This window comes from Vulpes vulpes, chromosome 12 (assembly GCF_048418805.1).
Source record: "Vulpes vulpes isolate BD-2025 chromosome 12, VulVul3, whole genome shotgun sequence".
In the NCBI taxonomy this organism is placed as follows: domain Eukaryota; kingdom Metazoa; phylum Chordata; class Mammalia; order Carnivora; family Canidae; genus Vulpes; species Vulpes vulpes.
In genome coordinates this window covers 64,526,441-64,553,964 of record NC_132791.1, presented here as the reverse complement: position 1 = coordinate 64,553,964, position 27,524 = coordinate 64,526,441, and the positions used below count along the sequence as shown (strand labels likewise).

At 38.7% G+C, this 27,524-nt stretch overlaps 1 protein-coding gene across 1 annotated transcript; it reads right to left on the bottom strand.

Moving 5' to 3' along the window:
* Nucleotides 1-938: 938 nt before the first annotated feature.
* Nucleotides 939-24,458, bottom strand: LOC140594832 (heterogeneous nuclear ribonucleoprotein A/B-like). The gene is made up of 3 exons (XM_072731914.1): nt 24,298-24,458; nt 1,465-2,081; nt 939-1,126 (listed from the first exon to the last, which is right to left on the bottom strand). Exons 1-3 carry the CDS (start codon nt 24,456-24,458, stop codon nt 939-941), a joined length of 966 nt encoding a protein of 321 aa, XP_072588015.1.
* Between the last annotated feature and the right edge of the window lie 3,066 nt (nt 24,459-27,524).

The following is a 27,524-nucleotide window of genomic DNA, read 5'->3' as shown; positions in this document are numbered from 1 at the left end:
TTGATTGCAGAATGTTCTCGCATTTTTGGCATACCAGAGAATATTGGATACTAGTAGGCCCTTTGACAAATATTGTAAATGATCCTGTGGCTACAGAATAGTCATTCATTTATTCCACTTAGCACACAAATAAGTCTCTTATTTAAAGAGAAACCCTCTTGAATCCACTTTTTTTTTTTTTTTTTTTTTTTCTAGTCATGCTCTTCTTGTCTCTATGGCTCTTTGTAGAAAACTTTCTTTGAAAAGTTGGTGAAGGGATCCCTGGGTGGCTCAGCGGTTTGGTGCCTGTCTTTGGCCCAGGGTGTGATCCTGGAGACCCGGGATCGAGTCCCACATTGGGCTCCTGGTGCGTGGAGCCTGCTTCTCCCTCTGCCTGTGTCTGTGCCTCTGTGTGTGTGTGTGTGTGACTATCATAAATAAATAAAAATTTTAAAAAAAATTATTGAAAAGTTGGTCAACACTCAGTGACTCTACTTCCTCTGTTCTTTCCAAAATTCTGTATAATTGTGTTTTGATCCTATGTTTCCTTCAAAATATCCCTTATAAGTATCAGCAATGACCTCCATGTTGCCATATTAAGTGATTAATCCTTCGTGTTACCTTACTTGACTTGTCAGCTTCATTGGGCAAAGTGATCGCCCTCTCCTACTTAGAACACATTCTTCATTATCTTTCAGAATATCGCTTTCTGTTTGTATTTATTTTTTTCACGCCTGTTTTTTCAGTTTTTTTTTGGGGGGGGGTAAATTTTTCAAAATCTTGGATAGCTTCAATACCCAGGTCGTGGCAAGATCAGGACACGTGTAAAACACCTTACAATACATTAGATCCCCAAAAGGTACCAAAAAGTACAGTAAAATGGACACTTCCAGTATCAGGAAATGTACGACACAAATAATATAAAATTAAAAGGTGACACTGGTTTTCTAGGATACAGTTTACGCTTTACAACCAGGGTCCACAGGTCCAGGCTGCAGCGGCGGCGGGAAGCAGACCCTCCGCTCCGGCTCTGGGAACCCGGGAATCAAATCAGCCCACGACGCCGCTCTGGCCCCAGAGCCCCACACGCGGCCTACAGCGAGACTCTGGGAATAGTCAACAGGAGGTCGATCTCCAGGGGGGGGGACTTAAATTAGATGCACATGGGATAGAGGCACACGGGCCACGGGAAGTTTGCCAAGTTAGATTCGGCGCATAATTGTGTTCGCTCCACACCCAAACAAAGCGTGTGCGGTCCGCGGGGCGCCCTGCTGAGCGGAGCCTCAGTACGGCCTGGCCTGTGGCCTTGCGGTGGCCGCGGCGCTGCCCCCCGGCACCCGGCACCCGGCACCCGGCACCCGGCACCCGGCACCCGGCACCCCGACACCCCGGCTGTGGTGCTGGCCGGGCCGTAGCCCTGCGGGTGGCCGCCGCCCCGGTTCTGGTGCCCACGGCCCCCAGGGCCGCGCCCGGCTGCTCACAGACCCCTGCCTTGGGCCACCTGGTGCAACTTTCTCTCCAGAACCTTCTTCACAGGCAGGTGCTTCTCCTTTAAAGTGACGAAGACAGAACCTCGTCTTTTATGCGACTTTGGATCCTTTGGAAGCTCCATGGCCTCGATCTCCCCAAACTCGCCGAAGTATTCTCTGCCCTTCCCAGTGGCTTCAGGACTCGGACCCCTACAAACAATTTCCTTTACCGGGTCCTTTTTCATGGCCCTGGCCTTTTTGGGGCCAGTGACGCGGCCATGCAGCCTGTGTTCCTTCTGGTCTAGGAGCTTCTCCACGCTGGCTGCATCCTTGAAGAGGATAAACCCAACCCCTCTCGACCGGCCAGGGCTTGGGTCCGTTTTTGTGGGAGTCAACGACCTCCCCAAATCCGGTAAAATAATCCTTAGGTCCTCTTGGCGGCTATCCCAGCGCAGGCCCCGACGAACATTCTTCCCGCGTCCTCCTCGTTCTTGCTGGCGCCGATCGGGTGCCCTCGGCGCCGTCTGGCGGGCCCCGCTCGTGCCGGACCCGCGGGCGACTCGCCTTCGGGCGGGGCCTCGTGTCCTTGGGCCGCTCCTCGCCCGCCGCCGACAAGCTGGGCCGAGGCGGCAGCTGCTCGCCCCGGAGACGCCGCGGGCCCCTCGTCCCCACCCGCCGGGAGGCGCCCGGGCTCGGCCGCGCTCACGCCTGCGCTGCCCGCCCTGGACCCGCCGCCAACCCAGCCGCCGCCCCCGCTGCCCCCGCGCCCCCCGCTGCCCCCGCGCCCTCCGCGCCCCCCGCGCCCTCCGCTGCCCCCGCGCCCTCTGCCGCCGCCGCCCCGCGCCGCACAGACCCACCCACCGACAAGCCCACTCGGACCCGCGCGGTGCCTCTTTCCAGTTTCTTTTGCTAGTTTTTCTCCATCTTCCCAAATGAGAACTTGGTCCTGGGGCTTCACCTGCTCTGTTTCTCCTCCTGCCCTAGGTGTCTTATTGAGGACGTCAGTGACTCACCCATGAACACCTACATTCTGAATCTTTCCTGCCTTCTCCCAAACTGCAGATTGGTTATACACCTGCTTAAATGATGTCATCACTTGAATGATTCTTGTGTATGCTGCTTTACTTTCGGTGTCTTTCCCATGCTTCTTTCTTCTTTTGTACTGCTTCTGATGTTAGTAGCAGGAATTCCACTCATCTAGTTACTTAGATTAAAAAAAAAAAAACTTGGAGGCATCCTTGATTTTTGTCTTTTACATCCCATCTGTTATAGATTCTGTTGGTCCTACCTTCAAAATACATCCGAAATTTGACACTCCTTGCTATTTGGAGTCAAGTCTAGACCACCATCACCCCTCATCCTGTGGATTACAACAACCTAGCAGGTGTCCTTGCTTTGACAGCTGCCCCTGTGCTTTACTCTTAGCACACAAATTTGGGTAGGTACCCTGCATATGCTTCCCTCAAAGCTTCCTTTGGCTTTCCATCTCATGTAGTGAAGTAACTAAAGGCCTTGCAATGCTTCCGAGGCCCCATTCGCTAACTAACCTCATCTCTCCTCCTTTCCTTACTCTACTTCAGCCTTACTAGCTTTCTTGCTGTCCCTTCAGTAGGGCAAGCTGTGGGGTGCCTGGGTGGCTCAGTGGGTTAAGTGTCTGATTCTTAATTTCAGCTCAAGTCATGACCTCAGAGTCCCATTGTTGGGCTCTGTGCTCAGTAGGGGGGTCTGCTTGTCCCTCTCTCTCTCTGCTCCTCCCCACATCCACATGCTTTCTCTCTCAAATCAATCAATCAATCAATCAATCAATCAATTCTTTAAGTAGGACAAGCAGCTAAACTCTTGACCATCTGAGGTCCTTGCCATATGATCTTTTCACTGTGTGTGGCTCCCTTTCTTTCACTTTGCTCATGCCCTCATTTCTTTCAAGTCTGTGTTCAAATGTCATCTTCTCTATGAACTACGTTCCCTGACATCCCATCAGAAAAGATCGCATCTTGATTTGACACATCCTATTCCCCTTATTCTAATTTCTTTTTTCTCCAAGGCACTTATTCTTACGTGATATATTACATGTATTACCATTAATAGATGTTAATTATTATTAAATTTTCTGCCTACTCCATTATGATATAAATTCTTGGGGAGCTTGGGCTTTATCTGTATTACTGAATCTCAGGGCCTAGAACAGAGCACTGTAGGCACTCAACAATTCTTGAGAGAATAAATGAAATGTAGATTACTATTTTCATTTGTAAGAAAGGACCTGATCCAAATTTAGGGAATCTGGAGAGATTTTTTTTAAAAAGAAGTGACTTTAGCCTAGACCTAAAAGATGTGTGGGAGTTAACCAGATGACGAAGAAGAAAAAGAGTGCTCCAGATGGAGGAAATGAATGTGCTAGAAAGAATGGTGTGCTTGAGGAATTAAGGCAGTTTATTCTAACTGGGGATGCATTTGTATTTGGGGCAGGGAGTGGGAGAGTGGCAGTTGGATATGTTTGAAGATATAACTAAAGAGCAGCTCACCGGGAAGGCTTTATGTCCATGCTAATATCTTGGGAGTTTTATCTGAAGGAAATGGCTGCCCCTAGAGTTTTAAGGAGAGAAGTGACATGCATTTTGGAAAGATGACACCAGCTGCCATGTATAAAATTGATATGGGAGGGATCCCTGGGTGGCGCAGCGGTTTGGCGCCTGCCTTTGGCCCAGGGCGCGATCCTGGAGACCCAGGATTGAGTCCCACGTCGGGCTCCCGGTGCATGGAGCCTGCTTCTCCCTCTGCCTGTGTCTCTGCCTCTCTCTCTATCTCTCTGTGACTATCATAAATAAATAGAAATTAAAAAAAATTGATATGGGAGAGAGAAATGGGAGAGGGAAGAGAGATAGAAGGCCAGTCTGGAAATCTAGGTGAGAAATCATGGCTTCTGACCTGGGAAGTGGTGTTGGGGTTAAAGAGCAGGGGTGGAGTCTGAGAACTTACAGGGACTGGATGTGAGTATGAAGAAGATGGAGAAATCTAGAATGTTTTATAATATCTAAATGTGTATTTATACTTAGATAGGATGATAGAATCTCCAACCTTTCTTTGCATATCTGAATTTCTAGTAAATTCCTGAGATAACTGTAAAGTATATTTTTGCAGTGTCCTCTGCATATTTTCTTTGTAAAAGAGTTATAAATTGTGGAGCAATATTTTCTTATAGAGACCAGATTGAATTATGATTTGTTTGGAATAAAACCCACCCCAGTTTATTGAGCATTTAATTTGTGCAAAGTGTCGTGGCCATTGGACTGCAAAAAAGTATAAGAAATAATAATTTTTCTTAATGCATTTAAATGACAGAAATAGTTGTCTGATCCTTCATTTCTTAAATATTTCAGTATGTGCAGAGTATAAAGTGGACCTAGAAAGTCTAGTCGTCTTCCTGGCTCAGCAGTATTTCTGCAATTTGAAAAAAACCACAAGAATGTAAATTCATAATGGCAGGTACCACTTATTAGCCCTGTGTCTCAAGCATTGTGTAAAGTATCTCACATGCATGTTATTTCATTCAGTCTTTATTACAGTCCAGTGAGGGTATGTACTATTATTATTCCTATTTTGTATGAGAGAAAAAACCCAAGACTCTGAGAGGGTAAGTAACTTACCTTATATCACACAGTAAGTAAATGTACAGCCAAACAAGAATTTCCAGTGTCATGTGACTCCAGATCCTGCTCTTTCCTTAAACCTGTGCCTGTCATAATTTCCTGGCTTATTAAAAGAAGCATGGAAACAATGTGGATTTATCAACAGCTCTTAAGAAAAGTCTAGAACTTTGTACTTACCCATCAGTTCTTGTAATTAGTGCCCTCTTAATGTTACTAATTATAACTTGTCTCACAATAATATTCAATAATGTATTTCATTGAGTTTTGTGTCCGCCACAGATTTATATGCTCCTTTCAAGTTCCTCAATTGCTGCTGCATAGCTAAGCAATACTCATTTTATTTCTCAAATCTGACAAATGTGTAATGTGAAAATCAGCAATAGTGTGGAGACCCTTAACTTGCTAATGTTCTCTTTGTTAATTTTTTAATGTTTCCAATGCTTACATTTTCATTGCATTTAATATGCATCATAGAAGTGACTCTTTGGCAAGTTCATTACATATACTCTTTGATTGCAGTTAGAGCCTTTGGAATTGCTGTTAGGCATAGTGGAAATAATTAGCAGTTTAGTTCTATGCTGATTTTAGAACAAATAACTGCAGTCAGTTTCTCAAATAACTTAATTACTGTTAATCAGTATAGTAGTATGATCCTCTATAGCAATGTCATTGGAGGGTAACAACTGTCCACTCTGCACATATTTCCTTTCCTCTGGCAAAGAATAAATTAATATCTTTTAAAGCTCAAAGCAGATAAAGACAAGCTTTTGATGTGTCTGTATTTTTAAAAAGAAGTATTTAGAAATTTTACAGAAAACATTAAAGGAAATTGCTGAAATCTTTTTGTGACCATCCAGAGTTACTGGATAATAGAGAACTTAAGTGACAAATAGCCTATGTAATAAAATTAACTTGAGGTCTTTAAATTCATTCATTCCTTCATTCATTGAAACTATTTCTTTTGAAAAGTGAAGCAGTTAATAAACTTAAGCAAAGGGAACCTGGAAACATCTCTCCCAAACAATCAAGTTAATAAGAAAAAGAAAAGAGCAAAAACCTGTCAATCTTTTTTGTGTTTGGAACGAAAGAAGGTGACCTGTGTAGTGATGCTTAGTTATGGGTGAAGTATGGAGGTTCTCAGTAATGAAGTCATGGAGCATGGGGCATGGAGGGGCATGGAGATAAGCACTGAGCAGGGCTTTGTGAATAACATCTCCCATCTCCACTACCTGCACATGGGTTCATGTTTTGGGATACAGATATGTAAGCAGAACTTTCTCTTTACCTGACAGAAATGATGTCTGCTAATAGTGATATATTCTGTGCATATTACTTTTGATGCTTTCTAAAAGCTTCATCAGAAGTTAGATATCTATCAGTAGCATTAGTAGCAAATGCTATGTATGCTTTAAAAATGAGTTAATATCATTACTCTATTGGAAAACTTGTCTAATACAAACTATCTTTATACCTTTAAACTTGCCTGGATATTTAGCTCAACAGAGAAATCTAGGCTGAAAAGTATCCTTTAAATTTTTAGTTTTATCCTTTTACTGTTTTTTTTTTTTTTGCAACTTTATTAAGGTAAAATTGATGTTCAGTGAACTGCACATTTTAAAATTCTATAATTTGATGGTTTGACATATGTATATGACACCATGACAATCAAGATAATGAATATATCTATAACCTCAAAATTTTCTTTGTGTCCATTTGTAATCTGTTCTTTATTTCATGCCTTTGTTCAGGCATGTCCCTCTCCTGTCAACGTTACTCTGAACATGAATATTTTAACCTGAACAATTCAAATAGGACTGCTATTCCCGTGCTGCTTTTCAGACCTGTTCAGTGTCAAGCTACTAACACAGCTGGCTCTCCCTCGGCTCCGCCCATGAACTCACCTGTGTGAGAGCAGTTACCATATTCAGGGCTTCCCAGCCCGAGGGCCACGCAGAACAGGTGTCCATCCAGGGCAGAGTAGCCAGGCTTTTGGGAAATCACCTCAACAGAGAAAAACAACAGAACCTGGCCTGTGGTGGCTTGGCTTAACACACCACTTCAAGAATGGGAAAGTCCTTGTACTAAAATTCTGGCTGGCTGTAACCTAGCCTTGTGGAAAATGAAGAAACGAGTGGCTTACACTGCAGAATGCTCTTTTCTTAAAAGACAGCCTGGGGGGATCCCTGGGTGGCGCAGCGGTTTAGCGCTTGCCTTTGGCCCAGGGCACGATCCTGGAGACCTGGGATCGAATCCCACGTCGGGCTCCCGGTGTATGGAGCCTGCTTCTCCCTCTGCCTGTGTGTCTCTGCCTCTCTCTCTCTCTGTGACTATCATACATAAATAAATAAAAAATTTAGAAAAAAAAAAAAAAGACAGCCTGGGGAAGGTAGTCGGAAGGATGAGGGGCAAGTGTTTTCACCTGGGGATTAGGTAGTAAAAATGCTGACTCTTGATTGCCACTAAGTGATGTCACCTGGCTTCTGTGACCCTAGTACCTCACCTTTAAAAATATGGTGAGTCTCAGATTTGGCCATTTTTAACTATATTGGATAGATGAGCCATGGCCCCTCTTGAAAGAAAGGAATAAAAAAAAAGAAAAAAACACACACAGTCACATGTTATGTGACTATAAATTAGTTTTCACTTTCTAGAATTTTAGATACATGGAATCATACAGTGTATACTCCTTTTGTTTGGTTCCTTTCACTAAGTGTATTTTGAGATTTATACATTTTGTGTCAGTTCACTTTTGCTGTTTACTATTTCATTGTACACATTTTTACTACTATATGTTTATCCCTTCTGCTGATGGCCACTTGATTTGTTGCCAGTTTTTGGCCATTCCAATAAAACTGGTGTAAATATTCATGTGTCTGTTTGGACCTCTGGTTTTGTGTCTCTTCAGTAAATACTGAGGTGTGGAATGGCTGAGCAACTATTTAACTTTCTCAGGAACTTAAAAAAACTTTCCAGAGTAGTTGGCTTAGTCAGTTGGGGCAGCTATAACAAAGTACTATAGACTGAGTTACTTATAAACAGACATTTATGTATCACATTTCTGGAGGCTAAAAGTCCAAGATCAAGTTGCCAGTAAGGCTGTGTTCTGGTGACTACCCTCATCTGGGTTGCACAATGTCTACTTATCCTTTTATCCTCACATGGTAGAAAGAGTAGTAGAGAGCTGGCCTTGGTCCCTTTTAGAAGGGCATGGATCTCATTTATGAAGGCACTGTTCTCATGACCTAATCATCTCCTAGAAGCCCCACCTCCTATTACCATCATATTGCAAGTTAGGATTTTATCATATGAATTTTGGAGGAAGATAGACATTCAGTCCATGATGGTAAGTTGTACAGTTTTAATTCCCACTGGTAGTGCATGAAAGTTCTAGTTGTTGCACATCTCCTCAACACTTGTTATAGTCTGTCTTTCTAATTTTAGTTTTTCTTGTCTGTCATGGTAACTCATGAGGTAACCAGTTGATCCTGTATCATTTGTTGAAAAAACTTTTATTTCCCCATTGAATTGCACTGACACATTATTTTCACATTATTTGAACATATATATTCATGGAACTGTTTGTGAACCTTCTGTTCTGTTCTATTAATGGTATATTTATCTCTTTGGCAGTACCCAAATAGATTGGTTACTGTTGTTTTATAGTTAGTCATGATATCAGGAAGGGTAAGTCCTTGCACTTCATTCTTCTATCTTAAAATATCTTTGGTTTTTCTAGATCTCTTGCATTTTTATAAAAATTTTAAAACAATTTGTGATTTTCTACACACACAAAAATACTGCTACTGCTGAAATTCTGATTTGGATTATACTGAATCTAAATATCAACTTGGCTAAGTTGGCTTTTTAAGCAATATTGAGGCTTATGACATGTCAGCATGATGTATAACTGTTTACTTAGGTTATTTTTATTTTTGCTCAATAGTATGTTTTATTTTTTAGTGTATACATCCATGTATCTTCTGTTTGATCATTATGTACTCTATTGTTTTTCATTGTTATTGTGTGTGGAGTTGGTTTTTAAGTGTCATTTCTCATTTGTTTTCTTATCAATGTGTAAACTTGCATTCCATGACCTTGCTAAATTCACTTAACTACTTTTAGTAGTCGTTTTGTGGATTCTCTGTTAGTATCTACATAAATAATCATATCTTCTCTAAGCAGAAACAGTTTTTATTCTTTTCATCATCTATGAACTTTTAAGTTATTTTTTGTTGTATTATATTGGTTCTGACCTCCAGTTAGTGTTGAATAGAAGTGGTAATAAAGAAGATCCTTGCCTCATTCGCAATCTTAAGGCGAAAGCAACCACTTTCACTGTTAAGTCTGACAGTAGTGTAGGATTTTTTTAGGGATGCTTTTTATCAGCTTGAGGATATTACCTACTATTCATAATTTGTTGAGAGTTTTTATCATTAATGCATCTTGCATTTTGTCAAATACTCTTTCTGCATGTGTTGAAATATAAGTATTTTTTCTTACTATATCAGTTGCTAAATTGTATAGATTGATATTTGAATATTAATCCAAGATTGTACTTGTATCATAAAGCCTACTTGGTTATAGTATATTATCCTTTTAAAAAACAACTTGGATTCTAGTTAGTAACATTTTGTAAGGAATTTTTACATCTATATACATCATGAAAATTGGTTTGTGGTGTTTTTTCTGCCTTTATATTTTGGTTTTGATATCAAGTTGATGCTATACTCATAAATGACTTGGGAAATGTTTCCTTTTCTATAATTTGTGTGTGTATGTGAGAATTGATATTGTTTTTTCTTTAACTATTTGATAGAATTCACCAGTAAAGTGATCTGGGTCTGGATTTTTTCTTGTTGGTAGATTTTAACTATAAATCAGTATCTTTAATAGATACTGGGATATTTGGATGTTCTATTTGTTTTTTCTCAAGAAAAAAAGTCTGTGTTTTATAAGGAATTTATCCATTTCACCTAAATTTTTGTATTAGAGAAAGTTGTTCTTAATATTCCTTTATTATTCTTTTAATATCTCTAGAATCTGTCGCAGTTTCATCTCTCCCAATTTTGGTAATTTATCTTTTTATTTCTGATGATAAGTTGTTTGTAAATTTTTCTCATCTCAAAAAAACAGCTTTTGATTTCATTGATTTTTTTTCCTATTGCCTTAATTTTTTAATTGATTTCTAGTGTAGTCATTATTATGTTCTTTCTTTTACCTACTTTGGGTTTATTTGCTCATATCAATTGTATTTCAATAGAACTAGGGAAAAATAAAATCTTTTTTCATTTCTCTTTTCCTATTTTATTTCTTCTTTGATGTGGGGATTATTTAGGCATATATTATTTAGATTCCATATATTTGGTATTTTCCAGATATAATTCTATTACTCATGTCTTACTCAGTTCCACTGGGCAGAGAGCATACTTTGTAGACTCAAATCATTTTCAATTTATTCAAATTTGTTTTATCTCCAAAAGTATGATCTTTCTTGCTAACTATTCCATGTAAAGCTGAATAGAATGTGTATTCTCTTACCGGATGAGATGTTTTATAACTACCAATTAAGTCAGGCTGGTTGGTAATGCTTTTCAGCTCTTCTGTATACTTAGTGAATTTTTGTATGTTTTCTATCAATTATTGAGAAAAGAAGGTTCAAATCTCTGAATATAATTTTGTAGCTTTGTTTGTGTCTCCTTGGTGTTTGGTCAATTTCTGTTGCAAGAATTTGAAACTCCCTTAGGTCTTTTTAATGAACTGACAACTTTATTATAATGAAAAGACTTTCATTATCCCTGGAAAATATTTTTATCTGAAAATTATTTTGTTATTGCTTTAGCCATGCCAACTTTCTTGATACTAGTGTTACTGTGGTGTATCTTTTCCAAGTATTTTAATTTTATAACTTAGTGTATCTTGATATTTAAAATGCGTTTCTTATAGTTGGCTATGGTTGAATATTGCTTTTTATCTACTTATAATTTTAAAAAAATATTGATTCATTTATGAGAGGCACACAGAGAGAGAGAGAGAAAGGCAGAGACACAAGCAGAGGGAGAGGTAGGCTCCATGCAAGAGCCTGATGTGGGACTCGATCCCAGGACTCCAGAATCACACCCTGGGCCAAAGGCAGGCACTAAACCGCTGAGCCACCCAGGGATCCCAAATTATAAATCTTTTAATTTGAGTAATTAAGCCATTTATATTTAATGTGATCTTTAATATAATGAAGTTTAAATCTACCATCTTAATACTTATTATTTGTTTTTATTTTTCCTGTCTTTTCTCCTCAACTGGCCATCCTTTTCTTTTCATCCTTTTCTTTTCATCCTTTTCTTTTCATCCTTTTCATCCTTTTTGTTTGACTAATTGATTTTTTTATGTTTCTGTTTTATCTCTTTTGTTGTCTTAATAGGTATAATTATTTTCTGTACTATTGAAAAGTTGCTTTATAGCTTATAGCACACATATAAAACTTATCACAGTCTTTAATATAATGAAGTTTAAATCTACCATCTTAATACTTATTATTTGTTTTTATTTTTCCTGTCTTTTCTCCTCAACTGGCCATCCTTTTCTTTTCATCCTTTTCTTTTCATCCTTTTCTTTTCATCCTTTTCTTTTCATCCTTTTCATCCTTTTTGTTTGACTAATTGATTTTTTTATGTTTCTGTTTTATCTCTTTTGTTGTCTTAATAGGTATAATTCTTTTCTGTACTATTGAAAAGTTGCTTTATAGCTTATAGCACACATATAAAACTTATCACAGTCTGCCTCCAGGTGATAGTTATGTCACCTCACATACAGTATAAAAATGTTAAAACATTATTTTTCTGTTTTTCCCTTTTGGAGCTTATGCTATTATTGTCATACATTTCACTGATATATAAATGCTATAAAGCCTTCATTACATTCTTACTGTTTTTGTTTAAATCACTTTCTTTTAAAAATATTCAAATAACAGGAAAAATCATATATCCTCACAAAATTACCATTTCTGGTGTGTTTACATTCCTTTGTATAATTATATATTTTCATCTGATAAAATTTCCTGTGCCTAAAGAGCTTTATTTAACATTTGTTACAGTCAAGTTGTTGCACATGAATTATTTCAGTTTTTGTCTGAATGAAAAGATATTTATTTCATCTCCTTTTTGAGAGATAGTTTGGGCATAAAATTCTAGGTTGATGGTACTAAAATACTTTAAAGTATTTCTTAAAATACTTCAGAGATATTACACTGTCTCTGATAAGAAATCTGTTGTTATTCTTATCTTTGTTCTTCTCTGTGTAATGTCCCTCTTTCTCCTAGTACTTTTAAGATTTTCTCTTCATCACTGCTTTTGAGCGATTAGATCATGATACATCTTTTTGTAGTTTTCATCATGTTTCTTGTGCTAAGGTTTCTTAAAAATTTTTATTTAAATTCAATTAATTAACATATAATGTATTATCGGTTTCAGAGATCAGTGATTCATCACATGCCCTCCTTAATGTTTATCACCCAGTTACCCCATGCCTGCACCCCTCTCCACTCCAGCGACCCTCAGTTTATATCCTTTGATTAAGAATCTTTTATGGTTTGTTTCCCTCTCTGATTTTATCTTGTTTTATTTTTTCCTCTCTTCCACTATGATCCTCTGTTTTGTTTCTTAACTTTTACATATGAATGAGATCCTATGATAATTCTTTCTCTGATTGACTTATTTCACTTAGCATAATATCCTCTAGTTCTATCCATGTCATTGCAAATGGCAAGATTTCGTTAGTTCTGATGGTTGAGTAGTATTCCATTGTGATATATATATAGCCATTTATTGAAGAGACTGTCTTTTTTTCTGTTGGATATTCTTTCCTGTTTTGATGAAGACGAGTTGGCCATATTGTTGAGAGTCCATTTCTCAGTTCTATGTTCTGTTCCATTGATCTATGTCTGTTTTTGTGCCAGTACCATAGTGTCTTGATGATTACAGCTTTGTAATAGTCCAGAATAGTCCAACTTTGAAGTCCAGAATTGTGGTGCTACCAGTTTTGGTTTTCTTTTTCAACAATCCTTTGACTATTCAAGGTCTTTTCACATTCCATACAAATTTTAGGATTATTTGTTCCAACTCTTTGAAATAAGTTGCTGGTATTTTGATAATAATTGCACTGAATGTATAGATTGCTCTAGGTAGCATAGACATTTTCACAATATTTGTTCTTCAAATCCATGAGCATGGGACATTTTTCCATTTCTTTGTATCTTCCTCAGTTTCTTTCATGAGTGTTCTATAGTTGTTTTTTTTTTTAAGATTTTATTTATTCATAGAGACACAGAGAGAGAGAGAGGCAGAGACACAGGCAGAGGGAGAAGCAGGCTCCACGCAGAGAGCCTGATGTGGGACTCCATCTAGGGTCTCCAGGATCATGCCCTGGGCTGCAGGTGGCGCTAAACCGCTGCGCCACCGGGGCTGCCCGAGTGTTCTATAGTTTTCTGAGTATAGATCCTTTGCCTCTTTGGTTAGGTTTATTCCTAAGTTTCTTATGGTTTGGGGTGCAATTATAAATGGGATGGACTCCTTAATTTCTCTTTCTTCTGTCTCATTGTTAGTGTATAGAAATGCAACTGAGTTCTGTGCGTTGATTTTATATCCTGCTACTTTGCTGAATTTCTGTATGAGTTCTAGCAATATTGGGGTTGAGTCTTTTGGACTTCCCTTATAGAGTATTGTGTCATCTGTGAAGAGTGAGAGTTAGACTTCTTCTTTGCCTTTGTTTTGTCTGATTGCTGAGGCTAGGACTTCTAGCACTATGTTGAACAGCAATGGTTGTGGCGGACATCCCTGCCATGTTCTTGACCTTGGAGAGGAAAAGTTCTCAGTTCTCCCCATTGAGAATGATATTTGCTGTGGGCTTTCTGTATATGGCTTTTATGATAACAAGGTTGTTCTCTCTATCCCTACACTGTGAAGACTTTTAATAAAGAAAGGATGCTATTCTTTGCCAAATGCTTTTTCTGCATCTATTAAAAGAGTCATATGGTTCTTATCCTTTCTTTTATGAATGTAGTGTATTACATTGATTTATTTGTGGATGTTGAACACGTAAATTTAAATGTTTGTAAACTAAATTGAAACGGTGGGTAAAATGGGAATGTTTATCAATCTTATTAATTTTTTCAAAGAACCAGCTCTTAGTTTCTTTGATATGTTCTATTGTTCTTTTGGTTTCTATTTCATTGATTTCTGCTCTAATCTTTATTACTTCTCTTTTCCTGCTTAGTTTGGGCTTTATTTGCTGTTCTTTTTCCCAGCTACTGTAGGTGTAAGGTTAGATTGTATATTTGAGACCTTTCTTATTTCTTGAGAAAGGCTTGTATTGCTATATACTTCCCTCTTAGGACCACCCTTGCTGCACCCCAAAGGTTTTGAGCAGTGGTGTTTTCATTTTCATTTCATTTCATAGTCATTTCCATGAATTTTTAAATTTTCTTTAATTTCCTGGTTCATCCATTCATTCTTTAGTAGGATGCTATTTAGCCTACATGTATTTCAGTTCTTTCCAAATTTCCTCTTGTGATTGAGTTTCAGTTTCAAAGCATTGTGGTCTGAAATATGTAGGGAACGATGCCAGTCTTTGGTACTGGTTGAGACCAGGTTTGTGATCCAATATGTGATCTATTCTGGAGAATGGTCCATGTGCACTCAGGAAGAATGTGTATTCTGTTGCTTCAGGATGGAACGTTCTGAAACTGCTAATCTTTCTTCTGTTGATCCAATTTTATTATGTGGGCTGCCACAGTGAACACTGAGATGATTTATATTGCTTTATCTTCTAGTTCACTAATATTTTCTTCTAGAGTGTGTTTAATTTGCTATGAGTGTATTTTGGTGTATTAGAAGATATCAAGTGTACATTTTTTTTCAGATATAGTTTTATTTCATGTCATTAATCTCACTGTAGTTTTAGTCATAAATTCAGTTTGGTCTTTTTTATTGCTTCAAGGTTTTACTTAACATGTCCAATCTTTGGGCTTTTTGAACACAGAGAATACAGTCGTAATACCCATTTTAATGTTCTGGTATGCTAATTCCATCATCTGTGTGAGTGCTGATGCTGATTGAAAACTATTAGTTTTCATTGATTGGTTTTTCTGCTCATTATATGTAGTTCTTTTCTCACTTCTTATGCCTGCAAATTTTTGATTCAATGCCAGACATTGTGAGTTTTTACCTTGCTGAGTGCATGAACATTTTATATTCTTATAGTTGAATTTTATTCTGGAATGTGGTTATTTGGATACGTTTTGTTTCTCTGATCTTGTCTTTAATATTTGTTGGGCAGTACCAACATAACATTTGGCCTAGGAATAATTATTTTTTACATCCGAGGCCAGACTCTTTTGAATCTTTACCCAAAGTCCCGATGAGTTATGAGGTTTTCCATTCCAGCTCTTGGTAACAGGTATTATTCTCAGTCTGTGTGTCTATTCTTGTTTCCCATCATTTTTCTTTTTTTCTTTATATAAATTAATTCTTATTGGTGTTCAATTTACCAATATACAGAAAAACACCCAGTGCTCATCCTGTCAAGTGTCCGCCTCAGTGCCCGTCACCCATTCCTCCCCACCCCCCGCCCTCCTCCCCTTCCACTACCCCTAGTTCGTTTCCCAGTGTTAGGAGTCTTTATGTTCTGTCTCCTTGATATTTCCCACACATTTCTTTTCCCTTCCTTTATATTCCCTTTGACTATTCTTTATATTCCCCAAATGAATGAGAACATACACTGTTTTTCATTCTCTGATTGACTTACTTCACTCAGCATAATACCCTCCAGTTCCATCCACTTTGAAGCAAATGGTGGATATTTGTCGTTTCTAATAGCTGAGTAATATTCCATTGTATACATAAACCACATCTTCTTTATCCATTCATCTTTCGATGGACACCGAGGCTCCTTCCACAGTTTGGCTATTGTGGCCATTGCTGATAGAAACATCGGGGTGCAGGTGTCCCGACGTTTCATTGCATCTGAATCTTTGGGGTAAATCCCCAACAGTGCAATTGCTGGGTCGTAGGGCAGGTCTATTTTAAACTCTTTGAGGAACCTCCACACAGTTTTCCAGAGTGGCTTCAACAGTTCACATTCCCACCAACAGTGCAGGAGGGTTCCCCTTTCTCCACATCCTCTCCAACATTTGTTGTTTCCTGCCTTGTTAATTTTCCCCATTCTCACTGGTGTGAGGTGGTATCTCATTGTGGTTTTGATTTGTATTTTCCTGATGGCAAGTGATGCAGAGCATTTTCTCATGTGCATGTTGGCCATGTCTGTGTCTTCCTCTGTGAGATTTCTCTTCATGTCTTTTGCCCATTTCATGATTGGATTGTTTGTTTCTTTGGTGTTGAGTTTAATAAGTTCTTTATAGGTTTTGGAAACTAGCCCTTTATCTGATATGTCATTTGCAAATATCTTCTCCCATTCAGTAGATTGTCTTTTAGTTTTGTTGACTGTATCCTTTGCTGTGCAAAAGCTTCTTATGTTGATGAAGTCCCAATAGTTCATTTTTGCTTTGTTTCTTTTGCCTTTGTGGATGTATCTTGCAAGAAGTTACTGTGGCCAAGTTCAAAAAGGGTGTTGCCTGAGTTCTCTTCTATGATTTTGATGGACTCTTGTCTCACATTTAGATCTTTCATCCATTTTGAGTTTATCTTTGTGTATGGTGAAAGAGAGTGGTCCAGTTTCATTCTTCTGCATGTGGATGTCCAATTTTCCCAACACCATTTATTGAAGAGACTGTCTTTCTTCCAATGGATAGTCTTTCCTCCTTTATCGAATATTAGTTGACCGTACATTTCAGGGTCCACTTCTGGGTTCTCTATTCTGTTCCATTGATCTATGTGTCTGTTTTTGTGCCAGTACCACACTGTCTTGATGACCACAGCTTTGTAGTACAACCTGAAATCTGGCATTGTGATGCCCCCAGCTATGGTTTTCTTTTTTAAAATTCCCCTGGCTATTCGGGGTCTTTTCTGATTCCACACAAATCTTAAAATAATTTGTTCTAACTCTCTGAAGAAAGTCCATGGTATTTTGATAGGGATTGCATTAAACGTGTAAATTGCCCTAGGTAACATTGACATTTTTACAATATTAATTCTGCCAATCCATGAGCATGGAATATTTTTCCATCTCTTTGTGTCTTCCTCAATTTCTTTCAGAAGTGTTCTATAGTTTTTAGGGTATAGATCCTTTATCTCTTTGGTTAGGTTTATTCCTAGGTATCTCATGCTTTTGGGTGCAATTGTAAATGGGATTGACTCCTTAATTTCTCTTTCTTCAGTCTCATTGTTAGTGTATAGAAATGCCATTGATTTCTGGGCATTGATTTTGTATCCTGCCACGCTACCAAATTGCTGTATGAGTTCTAGCAATCTTGGGGTGGAGGCTTTTGGGTTTTCTATGTAGAGTATCATGTCATCGGCGAAGAGGGAGAGTTTGACTTCTTCTTTGCCAATTTGAATGCCTTTAATGTCTTTTTGTTGTCTGATTGCTGAGGCGAGGACTTCCAGTACTATGTTGAATAGCACTGGTGAGAGTGGACATCCCTGTCTTGTTCCTGATCTCAGGGGAAAGGCTCCCAGTGCTTCCCCATTGAGAATGATATTGCTGTGGGCTTTTCCTAGATGGCTTTTAAGATGTCGAGGAAAGTTCCCTCTATCCCAACACTCTGAAGGGTTTTGATCAGGAATGGATGCTGTATTTTGTCAAATGCTTTCTCTGCATCTAATGAGAGGATCATATGGTTCTTGGTTTTTCTCTTGCTGATATGATGAATCACATTGATGGTTTTACGAGTGTTCAACCAGCCTTGTGTCCCGGGGATAAATCCTACTTGGTCGTGGTGAATAATTTTCTTAATGTGTTGTTGGATCCTATTGCCTAGTATCTTGTTGAGAATTTTTGCATCCATGTTCATCAGGGATATTGGTCTGTAATTCTCCTTTTTGGTGGGGTCTTTGTCTGGTTTTGGAATTAAGGTGATGCTGGCCTCATAGAACGAATTTGGAAGTACTCCATCTCTTTCTATCTTTCCAAATAGCTTTAGTAGAATAGGTATGATTTCTTCTTTAAACGTTTGATAGAATTCCCCTGGGAAGCCATCTGGCCCTGGACTCTTGTGTCTTGGGAGGTTTTTGATGACTGCTTCAATTTCCTCCCTGGTTATTGGCCTGTTCAGGTTTTCTATTTCTTCCTGCTCCAGTTTTGGTAGTTTGTGGCTTTCCAGGAATGCGTCCATTTCTTCTAGATTTCCTAATTTATTGGCGTAGAGCTGTTCATAATATGTTTTTAAAATCGTTTGTATTTCCTTGGTGTTGGTAGTGATCTCTCCTTTCTCATTCATGATTTTATTAATTTGAGTCTTCTCTCTCTTCTTTTTAATAAGGTTGGCTAATGGTTTATCTATCTTATTAATTCTTTCAATGAACCAACTCCTGGTTCTGTTGATCTGTTCCACAGTTCTTTTGGTCTCGATTTCATTTAGTTCTGCTCGAATTTTAATTAGCTGTCTTCTTCTGCTGGGGGTGGGGTCTATTTGCTGCTTTTTCTCTAGTTCCTTTATGTGTAAGGTGAGCTTTTGTATTTGAGTTCTTTCTAGTTTTTTAAAGGATGCTTGTATTGCTATGTATTTCCCCCTCAGGACTGCTTTGGCTGCATCCCAAAGATTTTGAACGGTTGTATCTTCATTCTCATTAGTTTCCTTGAATCTTTTTAATTCTTCCTTAATTTCCTGGTTGACCTTTTCATCCTTTAGCAGGATGGCCCTTAACCTCCACGTGTTTGTGGTCCTTCCAAACTTCTTGTTGTGATTAAGTTCTAATTTCAAGGCATTATGGTCTGAGAATATACAGGGGACTATCCCGATCTTTTGGTATCAGTTCAGACCCGATTTGTGACCCAGTATGTGGTCTATTCTGGAGAAAGTTCCATGTGCACTTGAGAAGAATGTGTATTCAGTTGAGTTTGGATGTAAAGTTCTGTAGATATCTGTGAAATCCATCTAGTCCAGTGTATCATTTAAAGCTCTCGTTTCTTTGGAGATGTTGTGCTTAGAAGACCTATCGAGGGTAGAAAGAGCTAGATTGAAGTCACCAAGTATAAGTGTATTATTATCTAAGTATTTCTTGAGTTTGGTTATTAATTGGTTTAAATATTTGGCAGCTCCCACATTCGGGGCATATATATTGAGGATTGTTAAGTCCTCTTGTTGGATAGATCCTTTGAGTATGAGATAGTGTCCCTCTTCATCTCTCACTATAGTCTTCGGGGTAAATTTTAATTTATCTGATATAAGGATGGCTACCCCTGCTTTCTTTTGAGGACCATTTGAATGGTAAATGGTTCTCCAACCTTTTATTTTGAGGTTGTAGGTGTCCTTCTGTCTAAAATGAGTCTCTTGTAGACAGCAAATAGATGGGTCCTGCTTTTTTATCCAGTCTGAAACCCTGCGCCTTTTGATGGGGTCATTAAGCCCATTCACGTTCAGAGTTACTATTGACAGATATGAGTTTAGTGTCATCATATCTATTCAGTCCTTGTTTTTGTGGATTGTTCCACTGAACTTCTTCTTAACGGGGAATTTTAAGAGTCCCCCTTAAAATTTCTTGCAGAGCTGGTTTGGAGGTCACATATTCTTTCAGTTCCTGCCTGTCTTGGAAGCTCTTTATCTCTCCTTCCATTTTGAATGAGAGCCTTGCTGGATAGAGTATTCTTGGTTGCATGTTCTTCTCATTTAGGACCCTGAATATATCCTGCCAGCCCTTTCTGGCCTGCCAGGTCTCTGTGGAGAGGTCTGCCAGGTCTTTGTGGAGAGGTCTGCCGTTACCCTTCCCAGATTTGGAAAGTTTTCAGCTAGGATTTGTTCAAATACATATTCTGGCCCTCTGTCCCTTTCGGCGCCCTCGGGAACCCCAATTAAACGTAGGTTTTTCTTCCTCAGCCTGTCATTTATTTCCCTTAATCTATCCTCATGGTCTTTTAATTGCCTGTCTCTTTTTTCCTCAGTTTCCCTCTTTGCCATCAACTTGTCTTCTATGTCACTCACTTGTTCTTCCACCTCGTTAAGCCTCGTCCTTAGGACTTCTAGCTTCGATTGCATCTCATTTAATTGATTTTTAATTTCTGCCTGATTGGATCTAAATTCTGCAGTCATGAAGTCTCTTGAGTCCTTTATAGTTCTTTCTAGAGCCACCAGTAGCTGTATAATAGTGCTTCTGAATTGGCTTTCTGACATTGAATTGTAATCCAGATATTGTAACTCTGTGGGAGAGAGGGCTGTTTCTAATTCTTTTTTTTTGAGGTGAGGTTTTCCTTCTAGTCATTTTGCTCAGTGCAGAGTGGCCAAAAACAAGTTGTATTGGGAAAAGGAGAAAAAGAGAGAGAAGGAAAGAAAAGAGAAAAAGAAAACAGAGAAAGAAGAAAAAAAGAGAAAAAGAGAAAGAAAAAGAAAGAAAGGAGAAAAAAAGGGGGGTGGTGTGGGGAAGCAATCAGAAATCAAAAAGAAAGAAAGAAAAAAAACACAAAACAGAACAAGAAAAAAACAAGAAAACACGTGGGAGTATCTTCCGATTCTGTATACTTTAAGTCCCTTGACTTCCCCTGGAACTGGTCCGTGTCGCTGGTCTTCTGGGGGAGGGGCCTGCTGAGCTGAGTCTCAGGTGTAAGCACTTGGGGGAGCTGCTCTGCCCCTGCCTGGTGCAGGGCTCAGTGGGGGTTGTTCACCTCGTGAGGCCCCGGGAGGAAGCCACAGTAGCTATGGCAGCTCTGGAAACCTGGATTCAGCCCCCGCAGTAACTCCAGGGCTCTCCGTCTGAGGGCCTGGGGGCTCCAGGGCGGGGCTGCTGATCTGCTCAGCTGGGGCAGGAGCGTCCTTGCTGTCCTGGGCCCTCCCAGCCTCTGCCTGTCCCGGGGGAGCCCGGATCCTGGGCTGTGTCCCGGCGCCCTGTGCTCCGGGGCCTGAGCTGTTGTTGGATTCGTGCCCCCCCCCCCCCGCCCCCCGCAGCCCCCTCCGCGGAGCCGCCGCCCGAGCCCCTCCGAGCTGTTCCCGGAGCCCCGCAGCCCCCTCCGCGGAGCCGTCCCCGAGCCCCTCCGAGCTGCTCCGGGTCCCGCCGAGCGCTGCAGCCCTTAGGGAGCTCGGCGCACCCTCCCCGGGGCGCAGTTCCTCTGTTACTGTCCCAGGGAGCCCGAGGGCATCCCCGCCCTCCTGGGTCCTGCTCCACCTCCCTGCAGGCCCCTTTCCGCGGGGAAGGTTGGTGCAGCTCCTGCTCCTCCGGGACGGGGCTCTCCTGTCCTGGGGACACTCGCCCCGGCCTCAGCCCGGCTCCTCGCGGGGCCCCTACCCCTTGGAGGCCTTTTGTTTCTTTATTTCTTTTTCCCCGTCTTCCTACCTTGATAGAAGCACGAACTCTTCTCCCTGTAGCGTTCCAGCTGGTCTCTCTTTAAATCTCAGGCCGAATTCGTAGATTTTCAGGATGATTTGAAGGTTATCTAGGTAATTTGGTGGGGACTGGTGACTTGGAGACCCTGCTCTTCTGCCGTCTTGCCCCTCCTCCCCATCATTTTTCAGTTACATTTTTCCTCCTACTGTCTGGTAGTCTCATCACAGGAAAACTCTGATTAATAATGAATAGAATCTTTATGAAAATCTTTGGAGTTTCTTCTTTTCATGCCTCTTCTCTTTGATACTCTGCTCTTGAATTTAGTGTCTTTGTTTTCCTGGTCTATCAGACATGTCTCCTCATCTCAGACCTACCCCAGGTTCTCCCTGTGTTTCAGCCTGCAAACTCTCTCAAGGAAATCAATAGAGACAGTCACAGATTCTTGTTTCTCATGTCTTCTTTGTTTGGGGATGCCTGGTTGGCTTAGTGCTTGAGTATCTGCCTTCAGATCAGGGCATGATTCCAAGGTTCTAGAATCAAGTCCCACATCAGACTCCCCACAGGGAGCCTGCTTCTCCCTCTGCCTATGTATCTGCCTCTCTCTGTGTGTCCCTTATAAATAAACAAACAAACAAACAAACAAATATTTATTATTTATTTATTGTTATTTATTTTTAATTTATTTATTTCAATAAATATAAATAAATAAATATCTTTAAAAAGATTAAAATTTATCTTTTTTATTATATATAATAATATATATTATATAATATATATAATTATAATATATTATATATAATGTAATATATATAATATATTATATATATATTATTTATATATTTTTGAGCAAAATATATTTTGCTTAAGTTCTTATCTTTTTAGTTTATACTGTAAATTCAGGCCTCTTCATTTTGGGCAGAATTGGAAGTCACAGATTCAATGAAAAGAATAAGCGTCAAGTTGTTTATAGATTTTGATTATATACAGATTTTATGTTAGAGAGCAGAAGTTATGTGTTCCAAGTAGTTAAATAATTTATGATTATAAATCTAACCAGGAATTGTTCATGAAGGAAGATCTATATGACAAGTAACAGAAAATAGTTAGATAGTTTGCTATTATTGGTTATTGCATTTGTGGGTATCTGTATTATATTTATATTACATCTTTAGCCGTAATTGTTTGCTGTCCCAAATGAGAATTTTTATGTGAACAAAATACTTTTGTACATTGAAGCCTGTATAACTTTCAACAGTATATGTAAATTATATATATAATATTCATATAATTTCTTTGTACAGAAAAACCTGTGAAATTAGCAAACATAAAAATTAGTGATAACACCTGACTTAATTAAAAACTTTAAGATAGTAACATTGTGTGAGGACAAAGAACTAAGCTGATTCTTGCAATATTTAACAGAAATCTTTCTGGGCTAAAAATTGGAATATATCATGGGTATGGTAATTAACAGTATAACCTGTAGAGATTCCTCATGCTCAAGACATAGATTGTTAAGCACCTTTGCCAGTGAATGTTTGTCAACTGTCATTTATCCGTGTTGTTGTCAGGAGATTTTTTTGTACCAGTGGAGAAATGAACTTGTTCATCTCATCCTAGGGCACATCCTTGCCTCATCTTACGTTGAAGGAAAAACTTTGGCTTTTAGTTTGTACTAGAACCCCAACTCAGTAAGTTTGATGTTTCTCTGAACCAGTGTTCAAAACAGTTATTCAAAAACATATGAAATGTATCAAATCAGTTCCACAGTTGTAACAAATATAACATCATAGTGAAGGATGTCAGTAGTGGAAGGGGGTTTGGGGTGTGAGGAAAGGAGGTACATGGGAACTTTTTGTACTTTCCACTGAATGTTGCTATGAACTTAAACATTCTTTAGTGAATTAATTTTGTGAATTAAAAGATGGCACAATTTCTAAATTTCTAATAAAACTCTCATTGGGAAAATCATTTGACACCAAAGAGTTTTGCCGCTTTCCCATGCTCCCAGTCACCAGAAATGAAAGTAATAACCTGCAGTAAATATTCAAAATTTGAAAGTTGTAGTATAGACTCCCCCCAAAGGTTCCCTAATATCTCAGCTTATAAAAATGAACTGCATTATTCAGTTAGATTGTTTCAATTTACAGTATTGGGATAAAGGAAGCATGTGAATTAAAACTGAATTGCCATGAAATTTGAAACTGAAATTGAATTGAAGAATTTTATAAATTTTTGAGAGATATTGCCTTAAATATTAAGACTATTATATATTAACATTTTGAAGTATACACGACAACAAATGTAGTATATTGTTAAGACACTGAATGAAGTAAAATATTGTACATTTAAAGGTCATAAGAATGAATGGTGTGCTGTGCATCACACTGTGAAATACAAGACTGATGTCACCATCTTAGCACATAAAAATTACACATTTTGTTTTTCACATACACAGGAAACAATATTCAATAACCAAAAATAACTGATAAACTATTTTTGTACTTTCCAACGCTTAGTTTTTAGACTTAGATTTGACAATAAAACTAAGGTTGTATATATTTTATATATTGTTTTAGGTCCTAAAACCATATTTTCAGTGGTGTGCTAGAGTCAGTTTATACTGTTTGTTTAGGACAATTTTTAAATATTCAGGGTTTCTTGAAACTGTAGTAAGCATACTTAAAATGAGATCTACCCTCTTAATAGATTTTTAAAGTTCATAATACAGTATTATTGACCATGAGCACAGTGCTCTTACAGCAGATCTCTAGAACTTACCATCTCGTGTAATTGAAGCTTTGCCTATTGACCAGTAGCTCTCCATTTACACCTTCTCCCAGCACCTGGCAATCTGCATTGTACTTTCTATGAGTTTGAGTTTTTAGATACCTCATGTAAGTTGAAGCATGCAGCATTTTTCCCTGTATTTCACTTAGCATGATGTCCTGACCTAGTTGTTAACTATTGGCAGCTTGAAATAGTCAATGGTAGGAATATTTACACCATGGAAAATGGAAAACACTGGAAGTCAGATTTTTGTTCATTTGTTTTGTTTTGTTTTCTTTCCAGAGAGCTAGATTACCAGCACATTTCTAAATACTTTAGTGAAAATATCTGATGGTTGATTTTTTTCTTATGCATTGTCAGGGTCAGTCATTTTTTATACTCTATCAGATCACTGTAGGCATTTGGGGTTCTGATCTGTGACTAGGGAAAGACACAAACATTTTAGTAGGCAGATCAAAGAAGCTGGGAGCAGTACTCCCAGCAGATTGAGGACCATGAAGATTTGCTTCAATTGGAATGGTTTATTGCCTGGTCTCTTCTAGCCTGGAGATCCACCAGTGGATGCATGACACAGAGTTAGGGCAGGCTACCAATCAGGAGAGTAAGAGCCCAGGAGAGTATGAAGTTTCAGATAGTATGAACTAGCATTAAAGATGGTAATTTGAAGTACCATTAAAGAAAGACCCCCAACATGTATTGACTCTAGAACCAACACTTGAGCAAGGCAGATTCAGTTTCCTAAGAGGAAAAGGTTAGTGAAGGCTAAGTTTGCTGAAGAGGAGTATTACTCCATTCTCTGCTGGACACAACTCCTGTGCTTATTTTTGGACACACACGTACCTTTAAGATCTGATCCATTTTATGTGGAACATCTGTTACTCTCCCTAGATGGAGATTGAAGATACATAGCTTATACCATTGAGAAGAAAAAAATCTCAATTCAAATGAAATGCATCAACTCCCATGATTGGTCCTGAGATAGATCTGTAAAGAGAAGAAATCTCTGAGACATTGACTGTAGGGGAAGGCAGGAGAGCATCTCTGAATCAGGTTTCTGGACTCTATGGGAAGATGAGGTCATGGTAGCAGGAGATTCCAGAGATATCATTTGAGGGTAATTCATTATTCTAGGGGGTAGTTTTTATTCTCTTAGAATAAAGCGCATTGGAAGAAACAGTGTGATGAATCACCAAAGTATGGTTTACTGTGAAGCCAGAGAAGCTTGAGCTTACATTGGAGATGCCCTAGCAGTGATTCAGATGGTGGTCATATGCTTTTGTAGAGTTTAAAATAATAGACTATTTTGACTGTATTTGATTGAGATCACTGTCTCTTTCTACTGTAATTTTTCTTCCACCACATTTCCTGTTCTTGCAGGTAGTGGCCCTTCTAAGGGGAAATTGTATTGCAGATATATTTTTAAAATACAACTTGAAAAGATGTATTCTTATTTGATCTTATCTAAGATCAAAATATTCTTATTTTGATATGACAGAAATCAGTTTCACTTGATTATTAATAATTCCCAAGTTTCTTTTTTATTATGCCAAAATTTATTTTGAAAATTTTGCCGAAGGATCTTTAACATTCAATATCTATTGGGTAAACTCATTTAGAAATAAAATAATATGTTGAAAGTATTATCTAAGTAGCAAAATAACTCCCAGGTAAATGCCTGGCTGTCTTCAGTGAGTGTTGGGATACAGGGCTTCCTCATCTCGTGGGAGGGCTGAGTGTTAACAGAGAGCTACATTTCTCTATATGAAGTGCTTGAGATAATAGGGGTAAGAGATGCATATATCTAGTCTAGTTTGATTTGGTTAGTTGAGGAAAAGAGGAAAAAAGACACTATATTGGAATTGAATGAGGAAAGCTTTTACAAAGGCTGGTAATTTGAAAGCTATAAAGGAAAAGATATTATGTGAATATGTGACTGTATGCATTACATATGTGTTTTTTTGCATGCCAAAGATATCATCAACAACATCAAAACTTAAGGAATATATTAGGAAATTTACCTGCATATATGAGAGGCGAATGGACAATATCAATAAAGTACAAAATACAGAATAGTTCTTACAAAATAATGGGAAAAAAGATAAATAATCCCATGAAAAACATAAGCAGTGAATATAAAAAATAACAATTTGTGGAAAAGACAATGGCTGGTAAACTTATACTTGGTCTCAGTGTATTTAAAGATATGTGAGCATTCATTTCACTTCCATGACTTTGGCAGGTAGTTAAATTAATGATAATTCCTTTTGCTGGCATGGATACTGGGGGAAACTGTACACTCATGTAATTGTAGTAGAAATATGAGTCATTATATCCTTTTAAATGAGCAATTTGGCAAGATCTATAAAATTTAAATAAACACATAGACTTTGACCCAGCAATAAGGCTCTTGTGAATCTATTCTAAACAAATTAGAACATTAGGGACTCATACATATGTGTTTAGTGCTATACAGTTGACGATGACAACAAATTGGAAATGGAATTAGTGCTAATTAAATAGGTGAATGATTGAATAAACTGTGGTACATCTGTACATTGCACAGAATACATTCATTATAAGGAGTAGGTTAGTGTTTTACCCATTGACCAGCATAAATTTCCATGATGTATTGTTACATGAAGAATGAAAGTTGGCAGGGGATCCCTGGGTGGCGCAGCGGTTTGGCGCCTGCCTTTGGCCCAGGGTGCGATCCTGGAAACCCGGGATCGAATCCCACGTCGGGCTCCCGGTGCATGGAGCCTGCTTCTCCCTCTGCCTGTGTCTCTGCCTCTCTCTCTCTCTCTCTCTGTGTGTGTGACTATCATAAAAAAAAAAAAAAAAAAAGAATGAAAGTTGCAGAAATGTATATAAAATAGGATCACATTAAACTTAAAGTGTCTGGGATCCCTGGGTGGCGCAGAGGTTTGGCGCCTGCCTTTGGCCCAGGGCATGATCCTGGAGATCTGGGATCGAATCCCACGTCGGGCTCCCTGCAGGGAGCCTGCTTCTCCCTCTGCCTGTGTCTCTGTCTTCTCTCTCTCTCTCTCTCTCTCTCTCTGTGTGACTATCATAAATAAATAAAAATTAAAAAAAAATAAAATAAACTTAAAGTGTCAAAGAGCTCTTTGATTTTATTATATATGCATGGAAAATATGGTAATAAACACATAGGGTTATTTGTATTGGTTATTAGACATGTGTTGATTAGGCAAAGGAAA

Coding starts and splice junctions, on each gene's coding strand:
- LOC140594832 (XM_072731914.1), bottom strand. CDS start 24,458: ATGCTAAGTGAAATACAGGGAAAAATGCTGCATGCTTCAACTTACATG. Junction 2,082..24,297: donor AGCTTCAATTACACGAGATG/GTAAGTTCTAGA, acceptor CGGGGCGAGCAG/CTGCCGCCTCGGCCCAGCTT. Junction 1,127..1,464: donor CCAGGTGGCCCAAGGCAGGG/GTCTGTGAGCAG, acceptor ATCTAATTTAAG/TCCCCCCCCCTGGAGATCGA.